This window comes from Corylus avellana, chromosome ca10, assembly GCF_901000735.1.
Source record: "Corylus avellana chromosome ca10, CavTom2PMs-1.0".
Lineage (NCBI taxonomy): Eukaryota > Viridiplantae > Streptophyta > Magnoliopsida > Fagales > Betulaceae > Corylus > Corylus avellana.
In genome coordinates, this window is record NC_081550.1 from 20,188,206 (window position 1) to 20,214,336 (window position 26,131).

At 37.0% G+C, this 26,131-nt stretch overlaps 3 protein-coding genes across 3 annotated transcripts; 1 reads left to right on the top strand and 2 right to left on the bottom strand.

The window, feature by feature from the left end:
* Positions 1-5,410: 5,410 nt before the first annotated feature.
* LOC132164259 (cell division control protein 6 homolog B-like) lies at positions 5,411-10,801 on the top strand. The gene is made up of 17 exons (XM_059574735.1): positions 5,411-5,611; positions 5,797-5,890; positions 6,008-6,228; positions 6,608-6,682; positions 6,759-6,871; positions 7,063-7,169; positions 7,292-7,351; positions 7,487-7,560; positions 7,695-7,745; positions 7,981-8,030; positions 8,543-8,678; positions 8,789-8,878; positions 9,439-9,501; positions 9,591-9,686; positions 9,819-9,908; positions 10,017-10,138; positions 10,485-10,801. The coding sequence occupies exons 1-16, from the start codon at positions 5,456-5,458 to the stop codon at positions 10,047-10,049; spliced, it is 1,509 nt and encodes a 502-aa protein (XP_059430718.1). The 5' UTR covers positions 5,411-5,455; the 3' UTR covers positions 10,050-10,138; positions 10,485-10,801.
* Positions 10,802-12,025: 1,224 nt separating this feature from the next.
* LOC132164426 (large ribosomal subunit protein uL10-like) lies at positions 12,026-14,445 on the bottom strand. The gene is made up of 5 exons (XM_059574938.1): positions 14,129-14,445; positions 13,652-13,720; positions 12,871-12,969; positions 12,410-12,802; positions 12,026-12,314 (listed from the first exon to the last, which is right to left on the bottom strand). The coding sequence occupies exons 1-5, from the start codon at positions 14,384-14,386 to the stop codon at positions 12,174-12,176; spliced, it is 960 nt and encodes a 319-aa protein (XP_059430921.1). The 5' UTR covers positions 14,387-14,445; the 3' UTR covers positions 12,026-12,173.
* Positions 14,446-18,444: 3,999 nt separating this feature from the next.
* Positions 18,445-23,079, bottom strand: LOC132163121 (cation/H(+) antiporter 4-like). The gene is made up of 3 exons (XM_059573315.1): positions 22,825-23,079; positions 20,108-21,109; positions 18,445-19,551 (listed from the first exon to the last, which is right to left on the bottom strand). Exons 1-3 carry the CDS (start codon positions 23,077-23,079, stop codon positions 18,445-18,447), a joined length of 2,364 nt encoding a protein of 787 aa, XP_059429298.1.
* Positions 23,080-26,131: the final 3,052 nt, after the last annotated feature.

Genomic DNA, 26,131 nt, shown 5'->3' on the forward strand with positions numbered 1-26,131 from the left:
TGGGGGATCAGGTAAGCTCTCCCATTGTCCATCCACGGGATCAAAAACCTCACCCCACAGGGCGATTGGCAGAATAGCCTGTTCAACAAAATCGTTGTGACCGGAAAAAACATAAATCTTCCCGCTAGAACCAAATTGCGTGATTCGAGTCTGCGAGAAATCATCGGATAAACAGGGTCACAGCGGGAAGCACCACTAGGGTTAACATGTAATTTGCAGACGTCGGATGGACTGACTGAAGACGTCATCCCACCAAAACGGTTGACGTGGGAGGGGGAGCCTAGGATTGCAAAGGCCTCTAACACGGGAAGTTTGCCTTCCCAAAACGAAGTGAGCGGGATTTTCTTAGGGAAGACCTTGCCAGAACCGTCTGCAGGAATATTAACGGTATACCACTTCGTATAAGACCTCCATCGTCGAAATCATCCAAAGGCACATAGAAGATGAAGTCGTAAGAACGAGTAGAAAAGAAGTTGTTCGGCCAAAATAGGGGAGAAGAAGAAATAGGACGAAAATAATATGTGTTGGGTCATAGATCAACCCATTAAATGCTTGGCAATCCCCTGGCCCAGTCTAAGCATGGAAAGGTCCGAGCCCAGTAAGGATTTGGATAACCAAGCGCAAGACCCCAAGATCTGAAACCTACAGATCCAAGACCCATGAGATCCGAGACCCTTCAAGCCGAGACCGTTAAGTCTGAGACTAACTCAGGACACACAGGTCTTGGTAGCAAGGATAACTTGGATATCTTGGGAGATACAACTGTTAATAGATAAGTGATCTTATCCATATAAAAACTATCATATCTATCTAATACAAATATTCAAATTAAGTGATACATGTAACCACCAAATCCTACAATCTTAATCCTCTAAGATCTCGGTAAGGATAACCACTCGAATTCCTTATTAATAACTGTATCGCAGAAACTTAGGGAAGAGTAAGTCATTGGTTAGGGGCTTCCACTACTTTATGCCTATAAAAGACAGATCATTTCTTCATATTTGGGTAAGCGCAGCTTTGGCTCTAAAGCTTTCCTTTGTTGCTTATACTTTCTCTCTCTCTCTCTCTCTCTCTCTCTCTCTCTCAAATTCTGACTTAGGCAACGGAGTATCCCCGCTGGCTCACCCCCGGTCTCTTCGATCCTTCTCTTTTTCTTTGTTGTGCAGTCAAATCTCTTGAGTGTTAGTCAACTCGGACTCGGCAGGTGTGCCACATCACCAGCAGGAAAACTGTGCTTCAATAGTTTGGCGCCGTCTGTGGGAACTCGATTTTCATCAGTTCTTGCCATCCATTAATCCATCATGGTGACCACCCATTCTATTGCAGGCGCCTCTGGCACACCAGCACCACCCAGTCTAGCCGTGTTCATGAAGCAAATGACTAAGTCTATGAAGGCCCTGAAGAAGCAGAATGAAGACCTCGCCACAAGGTTCACAGTTGCTGAAGACCACAATAGCTGGAGGGACCAAGAGTGTGAGGAAATGAGGACAAAGAAGCGTGAGAAGGAGAGGCGTGCAGAGATCCGTAGGGGAAAGCTGATTGCAGATTCGCATCGCAAAGAGGATGCGAGTTCAGTTCAAGCCAACCATCATATGACTGTCCAGAATGAGGAACGACGCGAGCAGGAGAACCCGGAGAGGTCTCAACATACTAGACCTTGACAGGAGCAATCTCGCCAAGACGACCACCATGATTGGAGAAATGAGGGCCAAATGAATGCTGACATGGAAGATCTCAAAAAGAAGTATGAAGAGCTAACTCGCAAGTTGGCTATCAAGGAGGAGAAAAGCTCTGCTGGAGAGCTTATGGACAACACCGATTTGCCCTTCACTGATCAAGTGTTGGGCTTCCCCTTGCCTGACAACTTCAAGATGCCTCGTGTTAAAGAGTTTGACGGTAATGGTGACCCTTTTGAACATATGGAAAGCATCCTCGCTCATTTTTTCCTTCATAGAACTCCGGATGAAATCACATGCAGAATATTTCTCCTCACCTTGGTAGGAGTTGCCAAGGATTGGTTTGCCAGATTGCCCGCCAAGTCAGTAGATAGTTTCAAAGAACTTGGGTGCCTTTTCTTAAGCCAATTCTTGGCGACCCGGAAAAGGAAGAAGCACTTAGCTTGTTTACTATCACTTCGTAAGGGAAAGGAAGAGAGTGTGAAGGATTTCATGCTCATATTTAATAGAGAGAAGCTGTTGGTGTAGAGCCCAAATGATCAAACGGTACTATCTGCATTATGGCACGGAGTCAGGCCAAATGGGCCTCAGATGGCCAAAGTATCAAAGAATTTGACGGAGATAACTCTTTGCCAGTTCATCAATACGACGGAGGAGTACATTAATCTGGAGGAGATGATTGCGGCTCTAACGAAAGGTCAGGAGGAGGAAGACCGAGCAAAAGGGGATAGTAAGAAAGAACTACCCGCAACGTCCACTTCGAACGAAGGAAAGCTTCAAAAGAAAGTGGGTAAGAAGGTTGTACCATCCTTCCTGACGATAAAACCCTAGCGACGCGAAGATCAAAGGTTCACGCCTTTGAATGCTGATGTCAATGAAGTGTTCATGGAGATTAGAAGGGACCCAGCTTTCAGGTGGCCGAATAAATTGCGGGGTGATCCGAGGAAGCGAGATCGAACAAAGTTCTGTGAGTATCATAACGAACATGGGCATTTGACAGAAGATTGTGTAACCCTGTGACAGAAAATCGAAACCTTTATAAAAAATGGAAGGTTTGTGAGATTCCTTGCTGGAGAGAGGAATCGAGATGTGGTTCACCAACAGCCCCTCTTGTTGGATGTGAACCGAGACGTTGGGGGATGAGGGCGGAGACGTGATTGGGACAATGATTCGAGAGAGGATCTGAGAGCACCTCGGGACCAAGGAGTTGTAGGTGAAATTTACACTATTTTCGGAGGAATAGTTGGTGGAGGACGATTCAGCTCAGCGAGGAAGGCTTACACGAGGAAAACTCAGACTGAAGAGGCCCTCTCAGTGCAAAGACCTTCTAAGGTTGCAAGGAAAGACTCAATGATCCTTTTTTTCTCTGAAGAAGATGCCAGAGGGTAATGCAGCCACATGATGATCCACTAGTAGTAACAGTGACGGTGGCCAACCATATGATCCATTGAATTTTGGTGGATAATGGAAATTCGGCCGATGTCCTGTATTGGCCGGTTTTTAAGCAAATGGGTATTGATCATGATAGGATCAAACCATTTGGTTCTCCCTTGGTCGGATTTGCAGGAGAGCAAGTCCAACCGATTGGCCTTATTTCACTCCCTGTAACAGCATGGACGACACCCAAGTAGAAGACTGTAATGGTAGATTTCTTGGTTGTTGACCGACCCGATGCCTACAATGCCATCATCAGTCGTCCTGCTTTGAATAAGTTGAAGGCCGTAACTTCAACTTACCACTTGATGATGAAGTTCCTGACAGAAGAAGGAGTCGAATAAGTGAAGGGGGATCAGACTCAAGCGAGAAGATGTTACAATACATCTCTCAAGAAGGCCTCAGACTCGACTCCTATTGTAATTGGTACAGTAGGTGGTAAAGGCAAGAATGAGCCAAAGGGTGAGCCAGCTGAGCCACTGGAAGACGTAGTGGTTGGTGAAGGCAGCATTTTGAAGATTGAGACACAAATAAGTCCCAAGGTCCGAGACGGTCTCGTCACCTTCCTTCGACAGAACCTGGAAGTTTTTGCGTGGACTCATGATGATATGACAGGAATTAGTCCTGAAGACATTCTCCACCAACTCAATGTGGATCCGAGTGTGAAGCCGGTGAAACAAAAGAGAAGAAATTTCGCTTCTGAGCGGAATATGGCTATAGCTGAAGAAGTAGAAAAGCTTCCTAACTTAGGCATGGGAGTGTCCCCGTTGGCTTACCCCGGTCTCTTCGATCCTTCTCTTTTTCTTTGTTGTGCAGTCAAATCTCTTAAGTGTTAGTCAACTCGAACTCATCAGGTGTGCCACATCACCAACAGGAAAACTGTGTTTCAATAATATGTATGTGGGGATACATAATCAGTTGGTGATTCATCAATTGAAATTGATCTTGGAGTCTGCCATGGACGCAATTGCTTCGTCGCCACGCCGAGGTGTCCGTCTTTGGAGATGGAGTATTTCTGATGAAGGAACTGTACGATTTGGGAAGAGAATTAGGATTGTTTCAAGGGTAGCTCGGGAATGGGGGCGGCGTGATCTGGGGCGCTGAAGGAGGAAATTCAACAACTGAAATCTTGGATTCTTAGGGATGGCCGAGCAATGCCAAACCACCCTTTGCTTCTTCTGGTCTTGCTTTTAGAATTTGTATTCCTTCGTCTTCCTTCCTATCTTCTCGGCGTGGATTTCGTAATTTCCAATATTTCAGTTATAAAGAAAGTAAAAAAAATCCTAAAACAAAAGAAAACCCTCAGAGCCTTAAACGTTAATTGGGCTTGTTTGAGGATGGCCCGCGTTCTAGATCGTCTCTTGGGCCAAATAGTTAGCCCAAAGAGTTAGAAAGCTTTTTGGGAGCTCTTAAGAGAGAGAGAGAGAGAGAGGGACCTCACTTTTTCTGGATTTTCACTTTGGGCAGTGAAATGAGTCGATCATGAAGACAAATACACCTACCCTGTTGTAGAAAAAAAGTACTCAATCGATTTTCAAATAATGCAGCAAAGTTATAATAGCCTAAGAACACAACCATAGTAATTGGTGAAGGAGTCTTCCAGGGAAGGCCACAAGCCATGAGGAGGCATGGAGATTGAGCTTAGTGCACTTATCGTGCCAAGTTGCCAACAATCTTGAATATTTTAAATTACTAACAAGCCTAGCCCGCCAAGTAATAACTTGCTCTAGAAAGGTACGTTTGAGATTGTGATTTCGTAAGATATCGCAGAACATAAGGACTTTGGTATTGCGATTTAAAAAGTATTTTATCTAAAATAGGAAGAAAAAAAACCAGCGATTTTACGATTTTAAAAATTAGCGATTTCAAGAACGCAATTTTTAAAATCGCACTTATTAAAAGTGCAATTCCAAATGTTTTGCTTACACTAAGAGTAATGTTATAAACCTTATTTTTATCTCTATCATTATTCTTTGAGAAATATTTGGAGTCTTTTTGGTCAATTTCATCTTATAAAATAACCATTATTATATGAGTGTATACTACCGACGTGGCAATTTCTAATGAGTAGTATTGATGTATGGAGCAACTCTTGACTCACCTCATACTCACGGGTCAGATACGTGGGCAACTGGGTGGTCCAGCCCATGTTAACACAGACTAGTCGGCCCAACGGGTTTGTAAACCCACCCAACATCGGGCGGGAAACGAATTTCCGGCGGTTACATTTTCCCGCTAAAAAGACCACCTATATTTATCCCACAAATTTTCTTTTCCCTGAGCCCTCCGATCTAAAAACCATCCAATCTGAATCCCCAATTCCAAACTGCTAAATCACAACCATGCCCGCCATTGCCCGATCCAACGGGGACTCCACACCCCAGAAGCGTAGGTTGAGATCAGACGCAGCGGCGGCGCAGGAGAGCCCTATCTCTACGACGGTCAGTTGGAAATCGCCTCGCCGATGCATCACTGCGAGCCCAAACAGTCCCTCAAATGTGATTTTCACTATTACTTCGTTCATATAATACTGCTTGGCTCATTTTTTAAACTTATCGTTCTTTGAATAAAACTTGAGAAAATGGAAATCGATCGGAAATGGGAAGCAAACTAAGTTATTGTTACACATTCAGAAGCAAACGAAGTTATAATGAAATTCTAAATTTCCTTAATTTTTTTGCAGGGAACTGAGAGAGATTCCAGTGAAAATCCTAAGAAATCGCCGGTGAAGAAATTGTCCGATAGATTTATTTCTAAACCAAAATGGAATCCTAGAGGCAAGCATGGATTTGATTTGAATACTTATTTTATTGTTTCATTCCCGATTTGTTGTTGTTGCTGTTGCTGTTCTTCTTCTTCTTCTTCTTATTTTATTTTCTTTGTTATTGATGCAGATGCTGAGCAGATGAGGGCAGTGAAGGAGGCATTGCACGTCTCGACGGCGCCGTCTACGGTTGTGTGCCGTGAGGAGGAGCAGAAGAGGGTCTTGGAGTTCTGCAAGGCATGTGTGGAGCAAGAGAAGGCCGGGAGTTTATACGTGTGCGGGTGTCCGGGGACCGGGAAATCGTTGTCGATGGAGAAAGTGAAACTGCTTTTGGTTGATTGGGCAAAAGAGGTAGAAAGCTTATTTCCCCCCAGTTTGTTGCTATGAAATTGGGGTTTGTGCTTGCATTTGGTTCATGAATGAGGTTTCTAAACATATTATGATTCGTGATTGTTAGAACAATGTTTAAGCAATTAAATTTCACAGTTTTATATCAGATTTGGTAATTTATGATGATTCTAAGCTTTTGGGGACAATTGATGATTTATTAATTAAATTAAATTTACCACTTTCTATTGGCATAAGCTTTTGATTTCAAAAAAATTGTTGATTTATCAAAACCCTAACTCAGTCTTCCTCTTCTTTAAAGCTTAGACGTGCTTTTAGGTAACTGGTAATTTATTTATTTTTCAGTTCTAATCCTCATTGAATCAAATATGGTTGCTACCAGGCAGGTCATCAGCAGCCGGATGTGTTGAGTATAAATTGTACTTCTCTTACAAAAACACCGGATATTTTCAGCAAGGTACTGATATCAATAGCTTGGTTCATTACTATTAGAACATCAAATATGCTTAGCTGACCTGCTTGTATTGGTGCAGATACTTAGTAAAGCGCAACCTCGAAAGAAAGTTAATGGGTCGGCTACTTCGGCCTTGCAACATCTCCAGAGCTTTTATTCTCAAAAGCCGCAGTCTTCTGGCATGAAGATGATGTAAGATGTGCATTTTCAATCTAGGATCCTTCACAACCTACACACACATGTGCATGATAAGATTTGTTGATTAGTAGACTAAAAAATTATATGGGCAAGATTGTTATACAATATTAGATCACTTTGTTGCTTGTTTTCACATTGGATGTCCCCTAATGTGTGATTTTTACTCATGGTCTTCGTTTGAACAGGATGGTAATCGCTGATGAGTTGGACTATTTAATTACGAAAGACAGGGCTGTGCTTCATGATCTTTTCATGCTTACAACCTTCCCTTTCTCTAGATGTATATTGATAGGTACTGCTCCTAGCAAATATATTATTAAGATCTCTTGTTTAATCTGATATGGTGGTTTGGCATTCATCAGATTAAACTGGGCTCAATTTGTGCCTTATATGCATACATATTTTCTTTTGCAGGAATAGCTAATGCCATAGACCTAGCAGATCGTTTTCTTCCAAGACTACAGTCATTAAATTGTGAGTTTGAGACTACTTTATTAGCTCAATTCTAAGACTTCGAAAAATTCTTTTGATTGGTTTTAATTTTTTATTAATTTATTTATCATGGAATAGTACTTGTGGATAATTCTACCAACCGCCTTTTTATGCCAGGCAAACCTATTGTAGTAACTTTTCGGGCATACTATAGAGATCAGATCCTCAAGATACTTCAGGAAAGGCTAATGGTAAGTTTTCTGCTCCTTTTTACTTTCCAGCGAACTACTAGTGTTTGCTTATAATTTGATTATGGTGGAAAAAATTTAGATTTTCCTAGGGTGATGAATATTGATGAGTGATTATGGTCACTCTGCTCCAACAGGCACTTCCTTACGCTGTCTTTCAACTGCAAGCATTGGAACTCTGTGCCAGAGTGAGTTCACCATCATCTTTTTTTCTGCAATGTTCTAATGAATAATTTTTGCTCCACTTTGCTTGGCCTCTTTGTTAGCAGATTTTTATCTTAACTATTACATCTTATAGTAATTGATGAAATACTGTATTCTCTCTCTCTCGCCTTGCATTAAGGATAATGCATAAGCATCTGAATCTGACCTCGTGGTTCATCTAAAAGCAATTTTTAGAGACTGACTATATGAAATTGGCAGAAAGTTGCTGCTGCATCTGGAGATATGAGGAAAGCTCTCTGTGTTTGCAGGTCAGTGCTCAATGACAATTGTTGTGTTGGTTGCGTTCTGCCTATGATGACATGGTAGATGCAAGGGTCAGAAATTGATATTTTTTTGTCCCTGTCTAGCTCGACAAACTAGTTGAAGAAGCGTTGTTGCTCAACAAGCTTATTAGCTTGAGTCAATAATGTTCAAGAAGTGTTAGAAAATAAAATAAAAAGAACATTTTTAGATTCAGCTGTGTTTCATCTCATGAGTCACAAATCCACCAGCTGTAACATGGTCCATTCTTCCTAGTCTAGTAGATAATGCTAGCGAGATGTTAGGAATTGTGCGTACCTGTGCTGTAACATGGAAAAAGTTTTAAACTCAGCAATTGGTGGTTTGGCACCAAGCACAACAATGGATGTTTAAATTCTAACTCCACCAAAGCAACTTAAAGATTGACGTCGCACAAATAACAAATTCTATGGCCCTACTTTTCGCAGAGTAAAATCTGCAAAAGCAATGGTATAACTGTATTAACTGGTGAACATTGCAGGAGTGCAATTGAGGTGCTAGAAGCAGAGCTTAGAGAATCTGGCAGCAACTTCAATTCGTCAACAGTAGAGAAATCATTCTTTGAACAGCAGATACCTACAGTTCCTGATATTTTGAAAAAACAAGAAATAGACGTTGTAAGCTCTTAACTATGAACATCTTATATCCATTCTGAAATCCTAAATTTGCAACTATATCTTGTTCCTGCTAGTTTTATTCATTTTTCTTAAAAAAAACTTGGTTGTAGGTGAGGCTTGATCATATGGCCGTTGCTTTGTCAAAGACTTATAAATCACCAATAGTGGATACTATTCAATCTCTCCCACAACATCAACAGGTAACTTTGTGCTAGTAACATGCTGAAAACATGGTGTGTCATATTTAACAGATTCAATAGTTGTTTTATCGAACTGTGATGCTCAGTGTATAATTCTCAAATATGCATCCTCTTGCTGCAAGAATAAAAAGTCAACCGAGGATTGGCGCCATTACCAGAACAGTTTCTATAATTAATTGTAGGAATGTTAAGACTGCTCAACGGATGGCCTTTACCTCTGATTAGGAGAATAGTAATCTGCTAGTCCATTGAGCTTCCCAATACAAAGCCTCAATTTTTTTTTTTTTTTTTCAAAAATTAGAAAAGCTTACTGCTTGTCTCTATTGATGATGAAGAAAACAAAAGGAGCTTATGTATGCATATTACTTCAGAGTTATAATTGCAAAGAATTAACCCAACCTGCAAGTGGTTGGCACGAGCTTAAAATTAGACTTTTTGAACATTTGGTTGCATCAGGCTGCAGACTAGCCTATAATGACTCATTGACTGTGGTTGCTTGTATATCACTAGTTTGAATGTGCAAGTGTTGATATATTTCTCTACACTTAATTTGATTGCAGATTGCACTTTGCTCTGCTGTCAAACTTTTCCGTGGGGGAAAGAAGGATGCAACTGTAGGGGAGGTGTGCTTCCTTACCATTATTTAACAATAGACTCGATATGGATCTGGCAGCTACATTACTGTTTTCTGAAACTTGCTACATGAATGCAGCTGAATAAATCCTATATGGATATCTGCAAAACATCACTAATCCCCCCTGTAGGGAGCTTGGAACTTTCAAGTATATGCAGAGTGCTAAATGACCAGGTGACACTTCATTTGTTATTCAAGTACATTCCTTTTAATGTAGCTCTCCAAGGCTCCATGAACGTAACCATGTTTTTGAATTGGAAAAGAAAGGAATATGAGTAAAATTCTGAGGCATAATTCAATGTGCAGGGGCTTCTCAAACTAGGTCAGTCTCGTGAAGATAAATCGAGAAGAGTGACATTAAGAGTGGATGAAGCAGACATCACTTTCGCATTGCAGGTTTGGATATCCTATGTCCCTTATATGATCTGCTAGTATTTGTTTTTTTTTTCCTTTACATCTCCCTGAGGATCTCTCTTTTCCAAATCTTCCATTCATATGAATCAGGGAATCCGTTTCTTCCGCAACTGTCTTCAATAATTCTTCTCAAAGCATACAGACTCATGATTCTTCTTAAGCTTGTTAATGGTGGTTTCCCTTTTCCCATTTCACCCACTCCAAATATGAAGGTTGGTAGCCCCTTGCTCTTACCATTTTTATTATATCCACAACTTCTCTCATTACAGATTAACCAAAAGAATTAACATGTTCTCTTTCTTGATGGTAATAACTACATCAGTTCTAGCTTCTTTCTCCTACTGAAATATAATAGCTAACTTGTTTCATAAGAGTTATTCTCTTGCTAGTCTAGTTTCTTCTGTTTGAGCACACGAGAATCAAATTAATTGATTGCATTTGGGAACTGGCCTAAAAGCATAAGTTTGATTTGAAATAAAAAAAAAAATTATAAGACTAAATTCATTGAGTTCGACGTTTTTGTCTAAAAAAGCTTTTGTTTCATTGCGTTAAATGCAGATTTCAAAGCTTAGCAAGCATGATGGGAAAAGTTGGGATATGTTGACTGAAACCTAGAGGAAATGTGGCCTCAACTGCACATTTGTCAATTTTCAGCAGAGTTGAACATTGCCTAAAAAAATGATAAGAAAAAATGTTAAAAAAAAAAAAAAAAAATTCAATACATTGATTTATACATCACATTTAACTTAACTGTTGCTTTTACCAGCTGTATCACATTCTTCTTCATAAAGAAGTCATTACAAACTAGATAAGACTATCAGTTGTTAAGATGATGATAATTTGCTTGAAAATGGAAGGTGGAGATAATTGTATGAGCTTGTATGGTGTTCCAAGTTAAAGAAATTAGTTCAGTGATTTCAAAATATGGGGTAAAAAAAGAAATAATAACAATTTTATAACGCCGTGAATGAAAATGTGATTTCTAAAATATAGTTGTGTTTGATAAAATTATAATTTGGTTTTTAAAATCATACATTTTTAAAATGTGGGAAAAATTTCACTTAAAAACTTCTGAATTACATCATGTTCTACTTCAAATTTAAAAAATGTTCAATTTTATCCTTAAACTTTTAGTTTGATGCAATATAATTTCTTTCGTTAATTTTCATTGTTATCTTTAACAAAAATGGACAAAAATACCAAAATACCTTTGATTTTTGCTTTTAAGAAAAACAATTGGGTCACAAGAATAAATTTTTAATTTTATAAAAAATTTAGGGATATAAAGGTCATTTAATCATGTTTAACATGAGGTTTTAAGTGTAATTTCATCGTTGGCTTGCGCATGTATTTTATATTTAGAGCTTCTTTACGTGTACGATAGAAAATAAGAAAATTTTTACTTAACTTTTCTAAACTTTACTTTGTGTATCGAACTTTAAATTTTTTGCAATGTTATTTTATCTTTTAGATTTTTTCATTAAATCATAACAAAGGGGTGTCAAAATTACGAAAATACCTCTAATTTTTCTTAAAAAAAGAATTGCAAAGATTTGGGATTTAATGGAATTTGTAAAAATACCCAAGTTTGAATCATTGCAATTTTTTTTATTATAATAAAGAAAATATTATTTGAAAATTTTGACGAAATTTAACGAAAAAACTTAACGAAGGGATGACATTGCAAAAAATTAGAAGTTCGATATACTAAGTTTTTGAACTTTGAGGTTAGTTGCAAAAGTGATGGAAGTTGAAGAGATAAAGTGGAGTTTCTTCTAGAAAATATATAGATCTGAAGAGATAAAGTGGAGTTTCTTCTAGAAAATATATAGATCGACCCGCTTGTCAAAAAATCAGTAAAGAAAAGAAATATTGGAAATGGAGCATCAATTTTTTAATGGTAAGGAAGCCCTCTAGTGTTTCACTTTAACACTTGCTGAAAGAATTATGAACCTGCGTTAAAGTAAAAATAGATTTTAGATTGCTGAGTTGGTGAAAGTTCCATCTTATATTTTTGCTTTTTAACTAGAGAGAGTGAGAATTTACTCAATGTAAAAAGAAAAATGCATGAGCTAAATATTAATTGCATGTTACTGAAAAGGAAATTCAGATTGAACCAACCAAAAAGCAGCTTAGACTTAATAGACTTAACCCTACAGCCTACTGAAAAATCTTTACCCAAAGGAAACAAAGGAAAACTGATACGTGTTGTCTACCCTTCACAGTCAACCCTAGAGCCTACTGAAATCAGTCAAACAAATTGAGAGCCATGTCATCATCAGACTCTTCTTCCACATCTTCCTTCTTCTCTTCCACCTTGGCAGCAGCAGCATCTGGAGCAACAGCAGCTTCAACAGGGGCCGCCGCAACAACAAACTTGCTCGGATCCTGCAATTTTACTCAAGCAATCAATCAGTCAAATTCACAAATAGACAGACAGACAGACAAGATGGAATTCTACAACATGCATTTCAAATACCAACCTTCAAGAATTCCTTCACTTGCTCTGCCTGTGGGAAGGAATACTCTGTAGCTACTGCAACGCCCAGAGCATTCTTGTATGCATGAATGAACATGTGGGGTGCAGCAGCAAGACTTGGGTACGAGACAGCCAGCGACAAAGAGGCAACCATGGAGACCCCAAGAGCGAATTTCTCGACAAGATCATCCTCCGTGAGATCAAGCACCTCAGGACTGAAGACCGATCCACTGTCATAGACAGAGAGTACGACAAGACCATAGGAGAATGGACGTATCCCAAGCTTTGAAAGAAGTGCAGCCTCAGAGGATCCCACCTTGTCACCCTTTTTAATGAGCTCCACGGGGGTGATGATCTCCACAGTACCTTTGTTGATCTTGGTGGGGATGTTCAGCACCTGAAAATATTTTAAGTGTAAGAATTAAGCAGACATGGAATTTGTGGTTCAGAAGTTTGAAAGCGAACCTGAAAGAAGGAAGTCTGAGAAGGATCAAGTCCTGTATTTCCAGGGGGGACAACAACATCGATTGGTGCAACAAGACCAACACGTGCCGGAGCTCCCACCTGTTCAGGTTAAATAAGTTAAGACAAATGTGACCAAATGCCAGAATCAATTCAAAAACAGGTACAAATATCACCAAGATTTCAGATATAGGACCATTCAAGTCAAATTATACTGACTAAATGCCACTTTTTCATAAGCAATTGTGTCCATTCAATTCATGTCTCGAGAAATCAACATGCTACATAAAATGCTAGCAATTTTGGTCACATCCCGCAAACCCAACATAAAATCAACGGATTATGATTAATTTATATACAATGCATGGACTATGACCTGAACCCAGCACATGTATACCAATCACCACCCCTAACCAAAACACAACAATTCAACCTCCTTACCTACATGATTTCTTAACATAGGAGTACATTCGATCTAATTACAATGTGATTCTTTAATTTACTGCTCTTGGACTGGACCTAGGCGTACATTCTGGTTTCTCAAACAAGAGGTCATAGAAACATGAACCCAACAAATGAAAAATGGCACGATTACACATGAAAAAAATTCATATACAAGTTTCTAACTACGCAACAAATGGATAATACATATTCGCATATGCAAAACCACCAATATGTTAATCACAAACTGGAGAATGCTCGGTTAAGAAAAGAAACCTACAAGATGATAGCAGCAGTTTTACCAAGTTTGAATCGCAGAGACAGAAACAATGAATAGCCATACCTTATACTTACCAACCTCTTCCCTCACTTCCTTTAAATCACCCTTGGTGAAGATCAATCCCACATTACCCTGTTTCAAAAGGAATTAATGTAATCAACTAAGCATATCAGTACAAAGAAAAGTATCAGAGATGAAACAGAAACAGAAATAGGAACTATAATTATCTTCAAAAACATATAAATTGAATCTCAAAAACCAATAGCTTTATTTTGCAGCTGATAACAATTGAGGAAATGGGAAATGCGTAAAGCTTTGCATCTAATGATACATCCCGTACTTTTCCCATATTGAAACCTTAGCCAAATACGCTATTTTCTTAGCTCTTCTTGAACCCGGCCATTTTCTGCCGACCCATATGACGAAACAAATCCTATAACCAAAATCCATTTTCTTCGTTCTCCACACGTTTCCTCACCAACCAAACAGACCCGCAAAAGAAAAACAAAAAAGAAAAGAAAAGAATCATATGAAGCATACCACCAAAAGAGGAAGGATGTTATTGACAGCCTCGTTCCCGGAGGTCTCCGCATGGATCTTGATGGTACGCTTCATCATCGTGTTCTTGCCCATCAAAACAACCGAATGACCTCGGAGGCCCTGGCGAATGCTCTGGAGCTGGGTCGAGCCCACGTTGTCGGCGTGGACGATTAGAATCTGGGAGTACTGACTGAGCAATGCGCATAGCTTCTTGTCGTACAATATTTTCTTCTCCGCCCTCGAGGTTTTCACCGCCATTTTTAGGCTTTCTCAGAAACCAAAAAACCCCTGAGAGAAGAAGAACAAGATGAAGAGGCAGCAGAAATGAAAGTTCGTAGGGTTTTTGCTTTGTAAATGAAACCCTAGAAGTACATGGGGGGGTGTATGGGCGTTTTGCATGGATTTTAAGGAGTGGGATTAGGTTTCGTGGGTCGGGCTTGGCGGGGGCCCACAAAATTCTACCTTTGTGGTCCATACTAGGATCCCGAGGCAGCAGCCACGTGGTACGTGCAATTTAGAAAGATTTTTGACGGATATGCTTCTCCGAACAAGTGTCAAGAAGCTTGAGACCCACTTAAACACATATGCCCTGTGGCTTACAATGCTGGGCTTACAAAGGAACTCCACAAACTGACATGATAGTGACATGGCATTGCTACGTCAGTTTTTAAACACAATATACGAAAAATATGATAAATACAATTTGAAATAGGAATGAAATAGTTTATAACATAATATATGTGTCACAAATACTATATTTATCAAAATTCATATATATATATATATATATATATATATATATTTCTGAGCATGTGTATAGATTGATATATTAATAAAATAACATGTAGGCATTAATTAGTATAAATAAACACACACAAACACAAATAAAAATACAAAAATAAAATTAAGTATCTAAAATTGCAGCATATTGTCTTTTAGAGACAGAATGATCATTGTTTTCTTTGGTGTTGTAGCCCAAAAACCATAATAATTACCAAAGTAGTTTTTACTTTCACTCTGACATGATTTATTAACATTCATTAAGCTAAGTTGTTTTTATGGCCACATATGTCGTGCCATGCACATTGCACACATTAGCAGAGGGACATCCCATTCGAATTCCCACGTGACACACTTTACTCATGTCTAAGAGTGTAAAAATATTTGTTTGTTTGTTTGTTTTTTTTTTTTTTTTGACATGTCCGCGTAAGAGGGGGAGGGAGATTCGAACTAGTGACCTTCGCTTTATTAGGCGTGATCCTAGCTGATTGAGCTACCTTTTGGAGAGTCAACTTATGTTTGTTTTAAACGTAGGGAAGGAAAAATAAATGCAAAGATGTTGGAAAAATTGATAATTAATTGACAACTAATTTTCCACCAGCCATTTATGCGAAAGACAAGTTTAGAAAGAAAACACACGAGAACACACACGTACATAGAGTTTATGTAGTTCGGCAATATGCCTATGTCCACGGGGCGTGATCTGGTCTCCTTCTTTACTATTGAGAAATATTGAGTACAATGGTACAAGCCTGAACCACTTAAGTTTAATATTTCAAACCCAAGCCCTTAACCCCTTATACACCCCATTCAACTGTCCCTCTCAAATACCCAATAAAGAAAAACTCTTTACACTTTGTAAATGCCACAAAGTGCTTTCACCAATTTGGATTTTTTAGATAATCTCAACTAAGGATTACATATCCATTTATAGAGGCTTAATCACGAAAAATAGAAGAACAATTTTAATTTAATTGCTGCTGGGAAAACGAAACCATCATGAATACAAAGTCTTTTTTATGATGAAGATAAGCATTGCAGCCCACATGTTTATCCACACACATTTTTTCCAAAAAAATCCAATTCCAAGTTGTTCTTGAACTCCTTTTAAAACTAACATTATCTTCTTATAGATAAATAGGACTTGAACCCACCAACTTAAATATTTATATTTTTCAGCAATTATCTTCACACTTGTTGACAATTTGAGCCATTATCAAGAATCTCCACCTTGACGAAAATTTGGCAACCTCCACTTGAGACCTCAGGTTCGCATCTTGACCGATGCCCATCCCCACACCCTGGGATGTCATACAAAACACTGTCTACACCAACAGTAATAATTCTACAAGAATTATCATGCTCCACCATATATAAAGAGCACATGCACTTAGAATTAAAACATTCCAAGAATTTTCATTTTTTGGCACATGTCGAAAAATCCTGCTGAAAAATATGGTGCAACTTCCATGTTTGGTTCCCCCGAAAGTTCATTAGCCATCGACACCCTTTTCTACCACATACCCAACATAAAAAAAAACCAAACCAATGTCTCGTATGCATATGTGGACCCACTAATAGAACATATCCATTATCCTGACATTTTTAGCGATCATGCCAGATGTTGTACATGCCCTTATCAAAGAACATCACCATCTCTCTCTGTAACGAGAGAAACAGTATTAGCGTTTTTGGAGTACTCTGCCGAACCTGCTTCTCTTTTTGGGCAATTTCTTTTAAGGTGTCCAGATTTCTCGCAACCCCAGCATACAAGATTTCTCTTCATAGGGTTCTTTTTCTTTCAGTTTGCAACTACCAATGCCGAGGTCTCAGGTGTAGAATTATGTCCACCACTCAGCCTTCTTTCCTTCGACAGAAGTTTGCTGGTCACTTTTGAGAAGAAAATCTTCTCCTTCCCATGAATCAAAATTGGCTTCATATGCTCATAGGAAGACAGAAGAGACAAGATAAGCCTCAAGGCCTTATCTTCATCGTCCATTTTAACTCCCAGAGCTTCGAGTTCAGAGACGATTCCATTGAGAACACTCAAATGGTTTGAAATAGTCGCACCCATAGCCATTTGTAGTGTATGAAACTGCTCCTTCAGGTACACCCGGTTAGAGATTCCCTTCGTCTGATACATCTCCTTGAGCTTCTCCCAAAGCTCCTTTGCTGTTGACATCCCTTGCACATTAGCAAGAACGTTCTTAGCCAGACACAATCGAATGGAACTCGTCGCCCTCAGATCCAAATCCTCCCCATCTGCGTCGCTAGGACCGGATTTTCCGGCACCATCACCGGAACTAGAGGCGGGGATACCTCTCAACATTTTGTGTAACCCAGATTGGATTAGGATGTCTTTGACTTGTATTTGCCACAAGCTAAAGTTCATTCTCCCGTCGAACCTTTCAATCCCAAACTTAAAGGACTGCATTTCTTCTTAACGAGTAGAAATCCGCAACCAAGCTCTGATACCAATTGTTGGAAAAATTGATAATTAATTGGCAACCAATTTCCCACCAGCCCTTTATGCGAAAGACAAGTTTAGAAAGAAAATACACGAGAACACACACTAATCACACACGTACACAAAGAGTTTATGTGGTTCGGCAATATGCCTACGTCCACGGGGTGTGATTCGGTCTCCTTCTTTATTATTGAGAAATATTGAGTACAATGGTACAAACCTGAACCGCTCAAGTTTAATATCCCAAACCCAAGCCCTTAACCCTTTGTACACCCCACTCAATTGTCTCTCTCAAATACCCAGTAAAGAAAAGCTCTCTACACTTTGTAAATGCCACAAAGTGCTCTCACCAATTTGAATTTTTCGGATAATCTCAACCAAGGACTACATATCCCTTTATAGAGGCTTAATCATGAAAAATAGGAGAACAATTTTAATCCAATTACTGCTGGGAAAACGAAACCATCATGAATACAAAGTCTTTTCTATGATGAAGAAAAGCATTGCAACCCACATGTTTATCCACACACATTTTCTCCAAAAAATCCAATTCCAAGTTGTTCTTAGACTCCTTTTAAAACTAACACTATCTTCTTATAGGTAAATAGGACTTGAGCCCACCAACTTGAATATTGATATTTTTTAGCAATTATCTTCATACTTGTTGACAATTTGAGCCATTATCAACAAAAGAATATGTACGTGCACCTCGAGTACGCCCAACCCCATTGATCTCATATCTCTCATATTACTACCAAAAAGACTTAACAATAAACTACCTATTTCCATCCAGTATAATTTTAGAGTAATGTTATTTAGTACTTTGTTATACGATGGTTATATAATTTGGATGATGTGACAATGAAAATTAATAATTTTTTTTTTTTTTATTAATTTTTACAAATGCTGATTTTCACGGGCACATCATCAAATTGTATAACAATAGCATAACAATCTACTAAATAACATTACTCGTAATTTTATACATACACTATGAGAAGATGAATGCATATAGTTTCATATTCACAAAGATTAGAATGATAAGAGCTCCAGATTCTCCAAGCGAGGACTAGGCCTTCTTTTGTTGTTGTTGCACCACAAAAATAGAAGTTCTGTTGTTAAGATTTAATGAGACAAGCAAGTCTCCCATAATCCCCAGCTCTGGAAATTCACTCCATTCTGCAAGCCCAGATGTCTGAGGAGACTCTACGTTATGCCGTCTACCAACAATAATAAGGTCATATTGGTTCACCATATATCGAACTATCAATGCTGTCTGAGCCCCATCCTTCACCATCTCCTCTTGGAATATAACATATTCATTACCCACTTTGTTAAGTTTAAAATCATTCAGTATCTCATTGTCAAACAATTTGTCCCAATTGGTATCATCTTCATTGCTAGAGGCAACAAAGTGAACCACCGTCAAGGTAATTTTTGAATGATTGGCCATGCGCTCGGCAAAAGCCAAGGCCTCTCGATCATCATTACCTCCTAAGAAGAACATGGCAATAGAACATGGCGACTGTGATGAAACCATTAAGCGGCCTAAATGACCACAGTCAACAAGGATCCCAGTAGAGCAGGGGGCTAGTTCAAGCACACTGCAATTTAAGGTCCTTATGGTATTGTCATCTGATTCAACAAAACCATTAGTGGACCATTTTCGGTGGAACGGGAGTACTATGAGGGATGTGAGTTTGTCCAATCCAAGGATGCATATGTCTTCGTGCATGAACTTTAATACAGAGACTGTTGTAAAGACGTTTACTGATACAACACCTTGATTGTCTTGTTGAAAGTGATTGAAGGCGATAATGACATTCTCTGAAGAAGAAATATTGGACACAATCTTTTTCTGCAGTTGGTGGGAAATAAAAATAGGAGTGGCTCTACCAATTAATTGGATAAGGTGAAGTACATAAACAGCAAGAGGCTTTTCCCTAGATGGGCACGAGACTTCAAGTAGTTTGGTTACAGCAGCAATGTTATCTGGCCTGTGAATGCACACTAAGATTCGGAGCTCTGTGTTGGCTTTGCAATGCATAATATCCCTTTTCTGGTAACCTGCATATCTTCTGGAAGGGTGGTACAAGAACTTCACGAGAAGTGGCGCGAAAATTGCAGTCACTAGGATGCTAACACATGACAAAGCGAACACCTGGTCTGTCATGATCTGCACTTAAGTAAAAAAATGTTGGAGGAAACAATAGGTGACCTTGTTCAAGAAAACAATGTTTTTTCCTACTAAAGACTATGTGCTAGAAAATGTATTTTGCAATATAGTATAATATTTCTAGAAGATCAATATTTACTTTCGTTCTTAATTCTAGGACTTATGCTTAAAATACTTTTAACCATGAAATACCAACTCATCACATTTGGCTTAAAAGATAATTTATTATAATGCTTTCTTCCTTTTCTTTATATTTACATGTTGATTTTTCTTTGGGGAAAGTATTGTATGTTGAAAATTAAGTAAGGGGATAAAAAAGAAAAATCCAACATGCAATTTTCTTTTTGCTTTCTTTTTCGATCCCTATCCTAGCAATGTGAAAGGAATGATCCATAAGTTTGAATTAAAAAGCATATATGTTGACACCATAAAAAGAAAAAAAAAAAAAAAAAGGCATCTATTTAATTAATGTATAGCAGAGGGACCCGCAATGAAACCAAAAAGAAAAAGGTGATTTAATTTTCTAGGGAAAAAAGAGGGAGAAAGAGATAGTTACCTCAATATCTCTGAGATATGTATAGTATGAAAGTTGGGCTATTCCTTTGCAACTCAATAAGAGAGCGAGTGCCAGAGCGTCATTTAATGGCATTTTGGAGTACAAGGGAGGAATCAAAGAAGCCACAATTTTGACCACAAAAGTCAAAACAAGGAGACTTCCATTGACCGTCATGAATTTGTTATTGAATTTGATTAAACTCAGATCAATCCTCATCGCACAAGTAGTCACGAAGAGTGGCAGAAACACATCAGAAATGAAGCAATTGAACTTATTGATAATGATTGATCCTAAAGGCGGTCCATCTGGTACTGCCAAACCGAGAACGAAAGGTCCAAAGAGTAAAGTATGACCAAACAAGTGAGAAAACAAGCTAGAGCCAAGCACCATTAGCATGATGGTATGAATATATGTGTTTTCAACAGGTCTGCCTTCTGGTGTCTGCTTGATTACCCAAAACATTGCTGGTCGAATTACAAATGCGACGATGATAATAAAGATCATGATTGCTCCTAAAGCTACAAAGGCAAACATACTACCTTTCTTGTCGTTAAGTCTAATCACGGTGGTGCTAATGAAAAGTAGCAAGGTTAAAATTTCACTTACCAATCCTGCAGATAGGCTTAATCGACCAAGTTCAGAATTAAGGATCTTGAGGTCCTCAAGAAGCAAAGCAAGGACAGGTAATGAAGTCATACAATGTGCTGTTGTTTCAAATGGAAGTCTATATGCTTCTTCCTTCAACCAGAGTCTTCCAATTTTCACTTCGACAGACAACCCAATTAGCAAAGGCAACAACATGCTTGCAATACCGATAAACAAGGCTTTTCTTCCGTTTCTTTTTATCATTCCTACATCTGTTTTAACCCCACTCACAAAGAGAAAGAGCGCGTAACTAAGGAAAGACAACATCCCTATTATTTCTTGACTTTTAATTGAGAAGAAAATATTGTTGAATATTTTGAGGTTTCCCAGAAACGATGGACCAAGGATTATGCCTACCTGGTTCACATAAAATCAAAAAAATTGTTCAAGTACAATAAATAGAATCCCCACCTCAACAATCTCATCAAATATGTAAATTTGTGATCATGTGAAAAGAAACATACTATTTACTAGATTGTTATACGGTTGTCGTGCATACAATTCGAATGAAGTGGCAATAAAAATTAGCCATTAAGTTTTTGTGGGGAAACTTCACTTACCCCTGATGTTCTATTACTTTTGCAATTGCAACCTTAAACATTAATAAGTTGCAATGTTGGGTCACCATGTTTGAAAACTTTATAATGTTCCCCTACTATTAGGATTTATAGTTAAATCAAACGGTTAATATGTGAAATGTTTCTTATACAACTGTAAAACTTATAACATTAAAACTATCCTAATTGAATAATTATTTTTTAAAAAATTTAAAAAATAAAAAGCAAGCCCTCATAGCCATCTTGGCTGTGGGTCCATGCCAAATTTTTATTATTAAAAAATAGGGTTATTTTTGGTATTTTGGCTTTATCTTTTAGGATTTAACAGAAAATACTAAAGAATGAGTAACTTTATAAAGTTCTCTATTGTGAATGCACTTGTGAGTGTTGAGTCCTACATTAAGAAAGTATAAAGAAAAGTAGTAATTAATATATCTAAGTGGACTTAGAGCATGCATGTTTGGGATTGTGTTTGAGAAATAGAGCTTTTAAGTCAAAAAACGCTTTTTGGCAAAAGATTAAAAATAAAGTTTTTGCCAAAAGTGCATTTTAGCAATTTTTAGAATAAAAAAGTCAAAGAAATACTTTTAACATTTTTTACCAAACATGTCAGCTTTTGGTTTGGCAAAACTTTTTAGGTATATATTAAAAGTACTTTTTACCCTTCATAACGTAATTCCAAATAGGGTCTCAAACCCATTAGTTTAGGCTTTTGGGTTAGAGTGGAGTTCAAATATGTATATTAATGTACTGTTGGTAAAACTCTATAACTGCTTATCTCCCCAACAATTTGTATCAGAACCATAGTTAGCTTTCAGGGAAAAGTGACACCATTGAAAATGTTATAAAACTCACGAGCAAGGGAGAGTTGAGCCATGTGGAGGAGACTCACAAGTAAATGAGTGATTGTTATGAGTATAATTGTGAGTATTGAATCTCACATTGAGAAAGTATAAAGAAAAATGAGAAATGATATTTAGTAGACTACTCTCATACGAATGTCATACAACTATGATGATGTGACAGTGAATATCTGCCATTGGTTTTTATTTTAACAAGCCCTTATTGATCCAAAGACTAATATTCACCATCACTTCATCATAGTTGTATAGCAGTTGTATGAGAGTTTACTAAATAGCATTACTAAAAAAAAAAATAGTTAATATATCTAAGTGGATCCAAGCTAATGAGTTTAGGCTTTTGGGTTATAGTGGTGTCTAAGTATGTATATTAATGTATTATTTATAAAACTCCATTACCACTTATCTCCCCAATATTTTCAAATATGGTGACCCGACATTGCAACTTTTTAAGGTTTGAGGGCATAATTGCAAAAGTAATGGAACAACAGCGAGGGTAAGTGGAGATTTCCCTATTTTTTTAACAAAGTCCTTGTTGATCTAACGGCTGATTTTCACTACCACCTTATCTCAATTTTATGGTACTCGTATAATAGTTTATTAAATAACATTACTCGTAAGAAAATAGAGTGATGAAGTGGAAGAGAGCCCATACAATAAGTTGTGTGGTAAACTTGGGGATTCCATAACGCTTAAGAACGTAATGGGAGCATTGGAAGAGGATGAAAATGAGAACCATCTGCAGCTGAAGTAGTGGCAACATATACGGCACAATCCCATGATGAATGTAGTTCCACATTCCTGTTGAATGGAATGTGGAGGGAATCTCAGTGCATTCGACTATGGTGTTCATGCCGCTTGTATTAGCATATAACATTGTATGACGATCAGTCGAAGCCTCTCTTGCCATTTGCCTGTGTCTGCTTAATTCTCTTTTTATTTTCACACAAAGAAATTTGATGTGTATATATATATATATATATATATATATATAGAGAGAGAGAGAGAGAGAGAGAGAGATGTACAACGAAAGACCAGGCAACAACGGACCTTATGGATAAAAAAAAAAGGGACCTTATTGCCTATTTTAGGAGTACGAGTATTAGCAATATTGGCGGTTAAATTATTTGTTAATCTTCAAGAAATGATGAACATCCATTATCTTCTAGTTTGTTGGAAAACATTGGGTCCAATCAGTTATCTTTTGTTAGCGGAGTAATTCTAGAAATCATTTTAAGGATGAGGTGACTTTTAAAATTACAATTTAATCAAAATTCAATAATAATAAATCATATGGCCAATGGTAATTTTATAAGGAGTAATGCTAGGGACCATCTTTTTATCCTCTTAAAGTTGATATGGCTTTTAAAATCACAATTAAATTTTAGATGAATTATATTTGAATTTTGATCCAATGGTGATTTTGAAAGCCATACCAACTTTAGAATGATAAAATAAATAGGATAAAAAGATGGTCCCTAGTATTACTCTTTTAGAAACCACCTCATTTTTTGAGTGACATAAAAGGGATACAAGAGTGACTTCTGGCATTACTCTCGTTAACACAAGCGTGAAAACAAAACGAGTAATTTTAGTACCTGTCACTCATTTGTTCCTCTAAAAATGAGTTGGCTTTTAAAATTACAGTTTGATCAAAATTCAATAATGATCAATTACAAGCCCAAAAATTTTAAGAGCCACACCATTCTTGAAGGGACACAAGAATGACACAAGTGTGGTTTCTAATATTACTCAAACAAAACATTTGGTCAAGATTCTTTTAGAAATTGTCAACATCGATCACATTATATATGGTTGTTAGTTGTTAATTACATTCTTTGGCTATTTTACAACGGTTCATCGTACATGCTTAATTTTAGGGAAATTTTACTTACCTTCTAACGTCTTTCCAAACTTCAAAAATTCAAAACATGGGGTTTTGATGTATCAAATATTGTTAATTATTCCTTTTTACTGGTTTTTTTATTTATGTTTTAAATTTTTTTTTTTTTTTATTCAACTTAAACGGCTAAGAAGATAAATGTCTCTTATATTATTGTAAAATTTATAAAAATATGAATACAGACATTGCACATTTATAACTTCAATCTAGTGCATTTTCTTTAACAAATAGTATTGAAAAATTATCTTAGGGCCTCATATACTAACCTAGGAGCAAATGGAGTTAGTTAAAATTATCTTAATATATATATATATATATATATATATTAAGCAAATTATTATTATTATTTTTTTTTGTTTTTTTGTTTTTTGTTTTGAAATGATCCGTTAGCCTTCTTCTATTTTGAATTAATTCCAAATGATAGATTCTTTTATGTTTCGTAGACGTATTGTTTATGAAATTTCCCAATTGACTCCACAACATCTAAAGGGAGTGAATAGGTGTTTTTCAAAATATTCAATCAATTAAAAATTATAATAATTACACAAGATTTCCCAAAATATTAAAGTAATAAACCTATAACATATAGCAATTTAGTGATGAAATGAGAATCTTTTGAAAAACTACTCCAGGCAGTTAAACTCTGAAAACTCATCCACTAAAGAAGAATTCAAATTACAAGCAGTTTAATTATATTTACAAAACTTTTGTAACAGATACTTCACTTATACCAACCAAACAATTCCTCTGTTTTTATCACAGTAATTTAGGGTTGTTTCTATCGAGTCTCCTCTTGCATATGGAATTTAGGGTTGTTTAACAAAACTCAAAGAGAGATTTAGAATTGAAAGCATAGGAATACGAAAGGGGGCGCATTTCTTAACCTAGATGCATGATAGATGTGGGTGGGTCCTTACTTCCATCCTTTTCTATGTGCATTTTATTTTTAATATTTGGACATAAATAGAATTTTTTTAAAAAGGTAAAATTGAGGTGGTAGACATGGCATTGTAGTCATTATGTGATTATATGCATTGTTGTGTTCTTGGTGCCTTTGTCAGACGTTTAAAAAAATTGTAATAAATTCACTTGGTACAATATAAGTGAAAAAAATTAAGAAATAAGATTTGATAAGTAAATTTAATTAATTAGTGATTAATGCAACCTACATGAGTGTCACATAAATTGGTAAAAAGCTTGTATTAAAAACTATAATACCCGTCACAACAATTCGTGTAAAAATCGAATACCTAGTGTACTTTACACTAATAGTTTGCTTGAGATTGTGTTAAAAAGCTTAAAAAATTATTTTAGTGCCTTAAAATATTGCCAAATAAAACGAGAATTTGATAAACTAATAATAATAATAAATAAATAAAAAACACTTAGAAAAACATTTTTTTGTTTCCTCTAAAAATGCCAAAAATTATGTTTTGGAAAAAAAGTTTGAAAATGAAGTTTTAATTAACCCTATGAATTTTTATCATATTTGCAATCATCCTTTAAAGTTAAAAAAAAATTTCAATTTAGTATATTAATTTTAAAAAATACTTAATGTTACCCCTACTGTTGAGGTTAAATCAGACGATGAAAAGAGTGAAATGATATTTTTACCCTTGAAATTTTATAAAATTTGAAATTTATCCTTAATTAAAAAATTAATTGGAAAAAAACTGGGGAATTTATATGCCTCCGGACATTGCAAATTGTTGAAAATTTGATATATTAAATTAAATTAAAAAAACTTCAATTGCAAAGGTAATGAAAGTGAAGTAGAATTTCCATGAAAGAAAAGAGGGACGTTTCAGCTGGTTCTAATTCCAATTATACTTAGACTCTGTTTTTGTATTTCTCGTTTGTTTGTGTGGGTTTTCTTGTTGAATCAGCTTCACACTTTCTTTGTCAAATGCTGACTATGGAAACCCTAGCCCTTACGCTCTGTCAACTCTCCGATTAGCTGCTCCATTGTCCGTTAACTTTAATAAGAGAATCTCATGTTCAAGGCCAAGCTCCTCATGTCAACTTTACTCGTTGTCCATGTCAAAAAAAAAAACTTTAC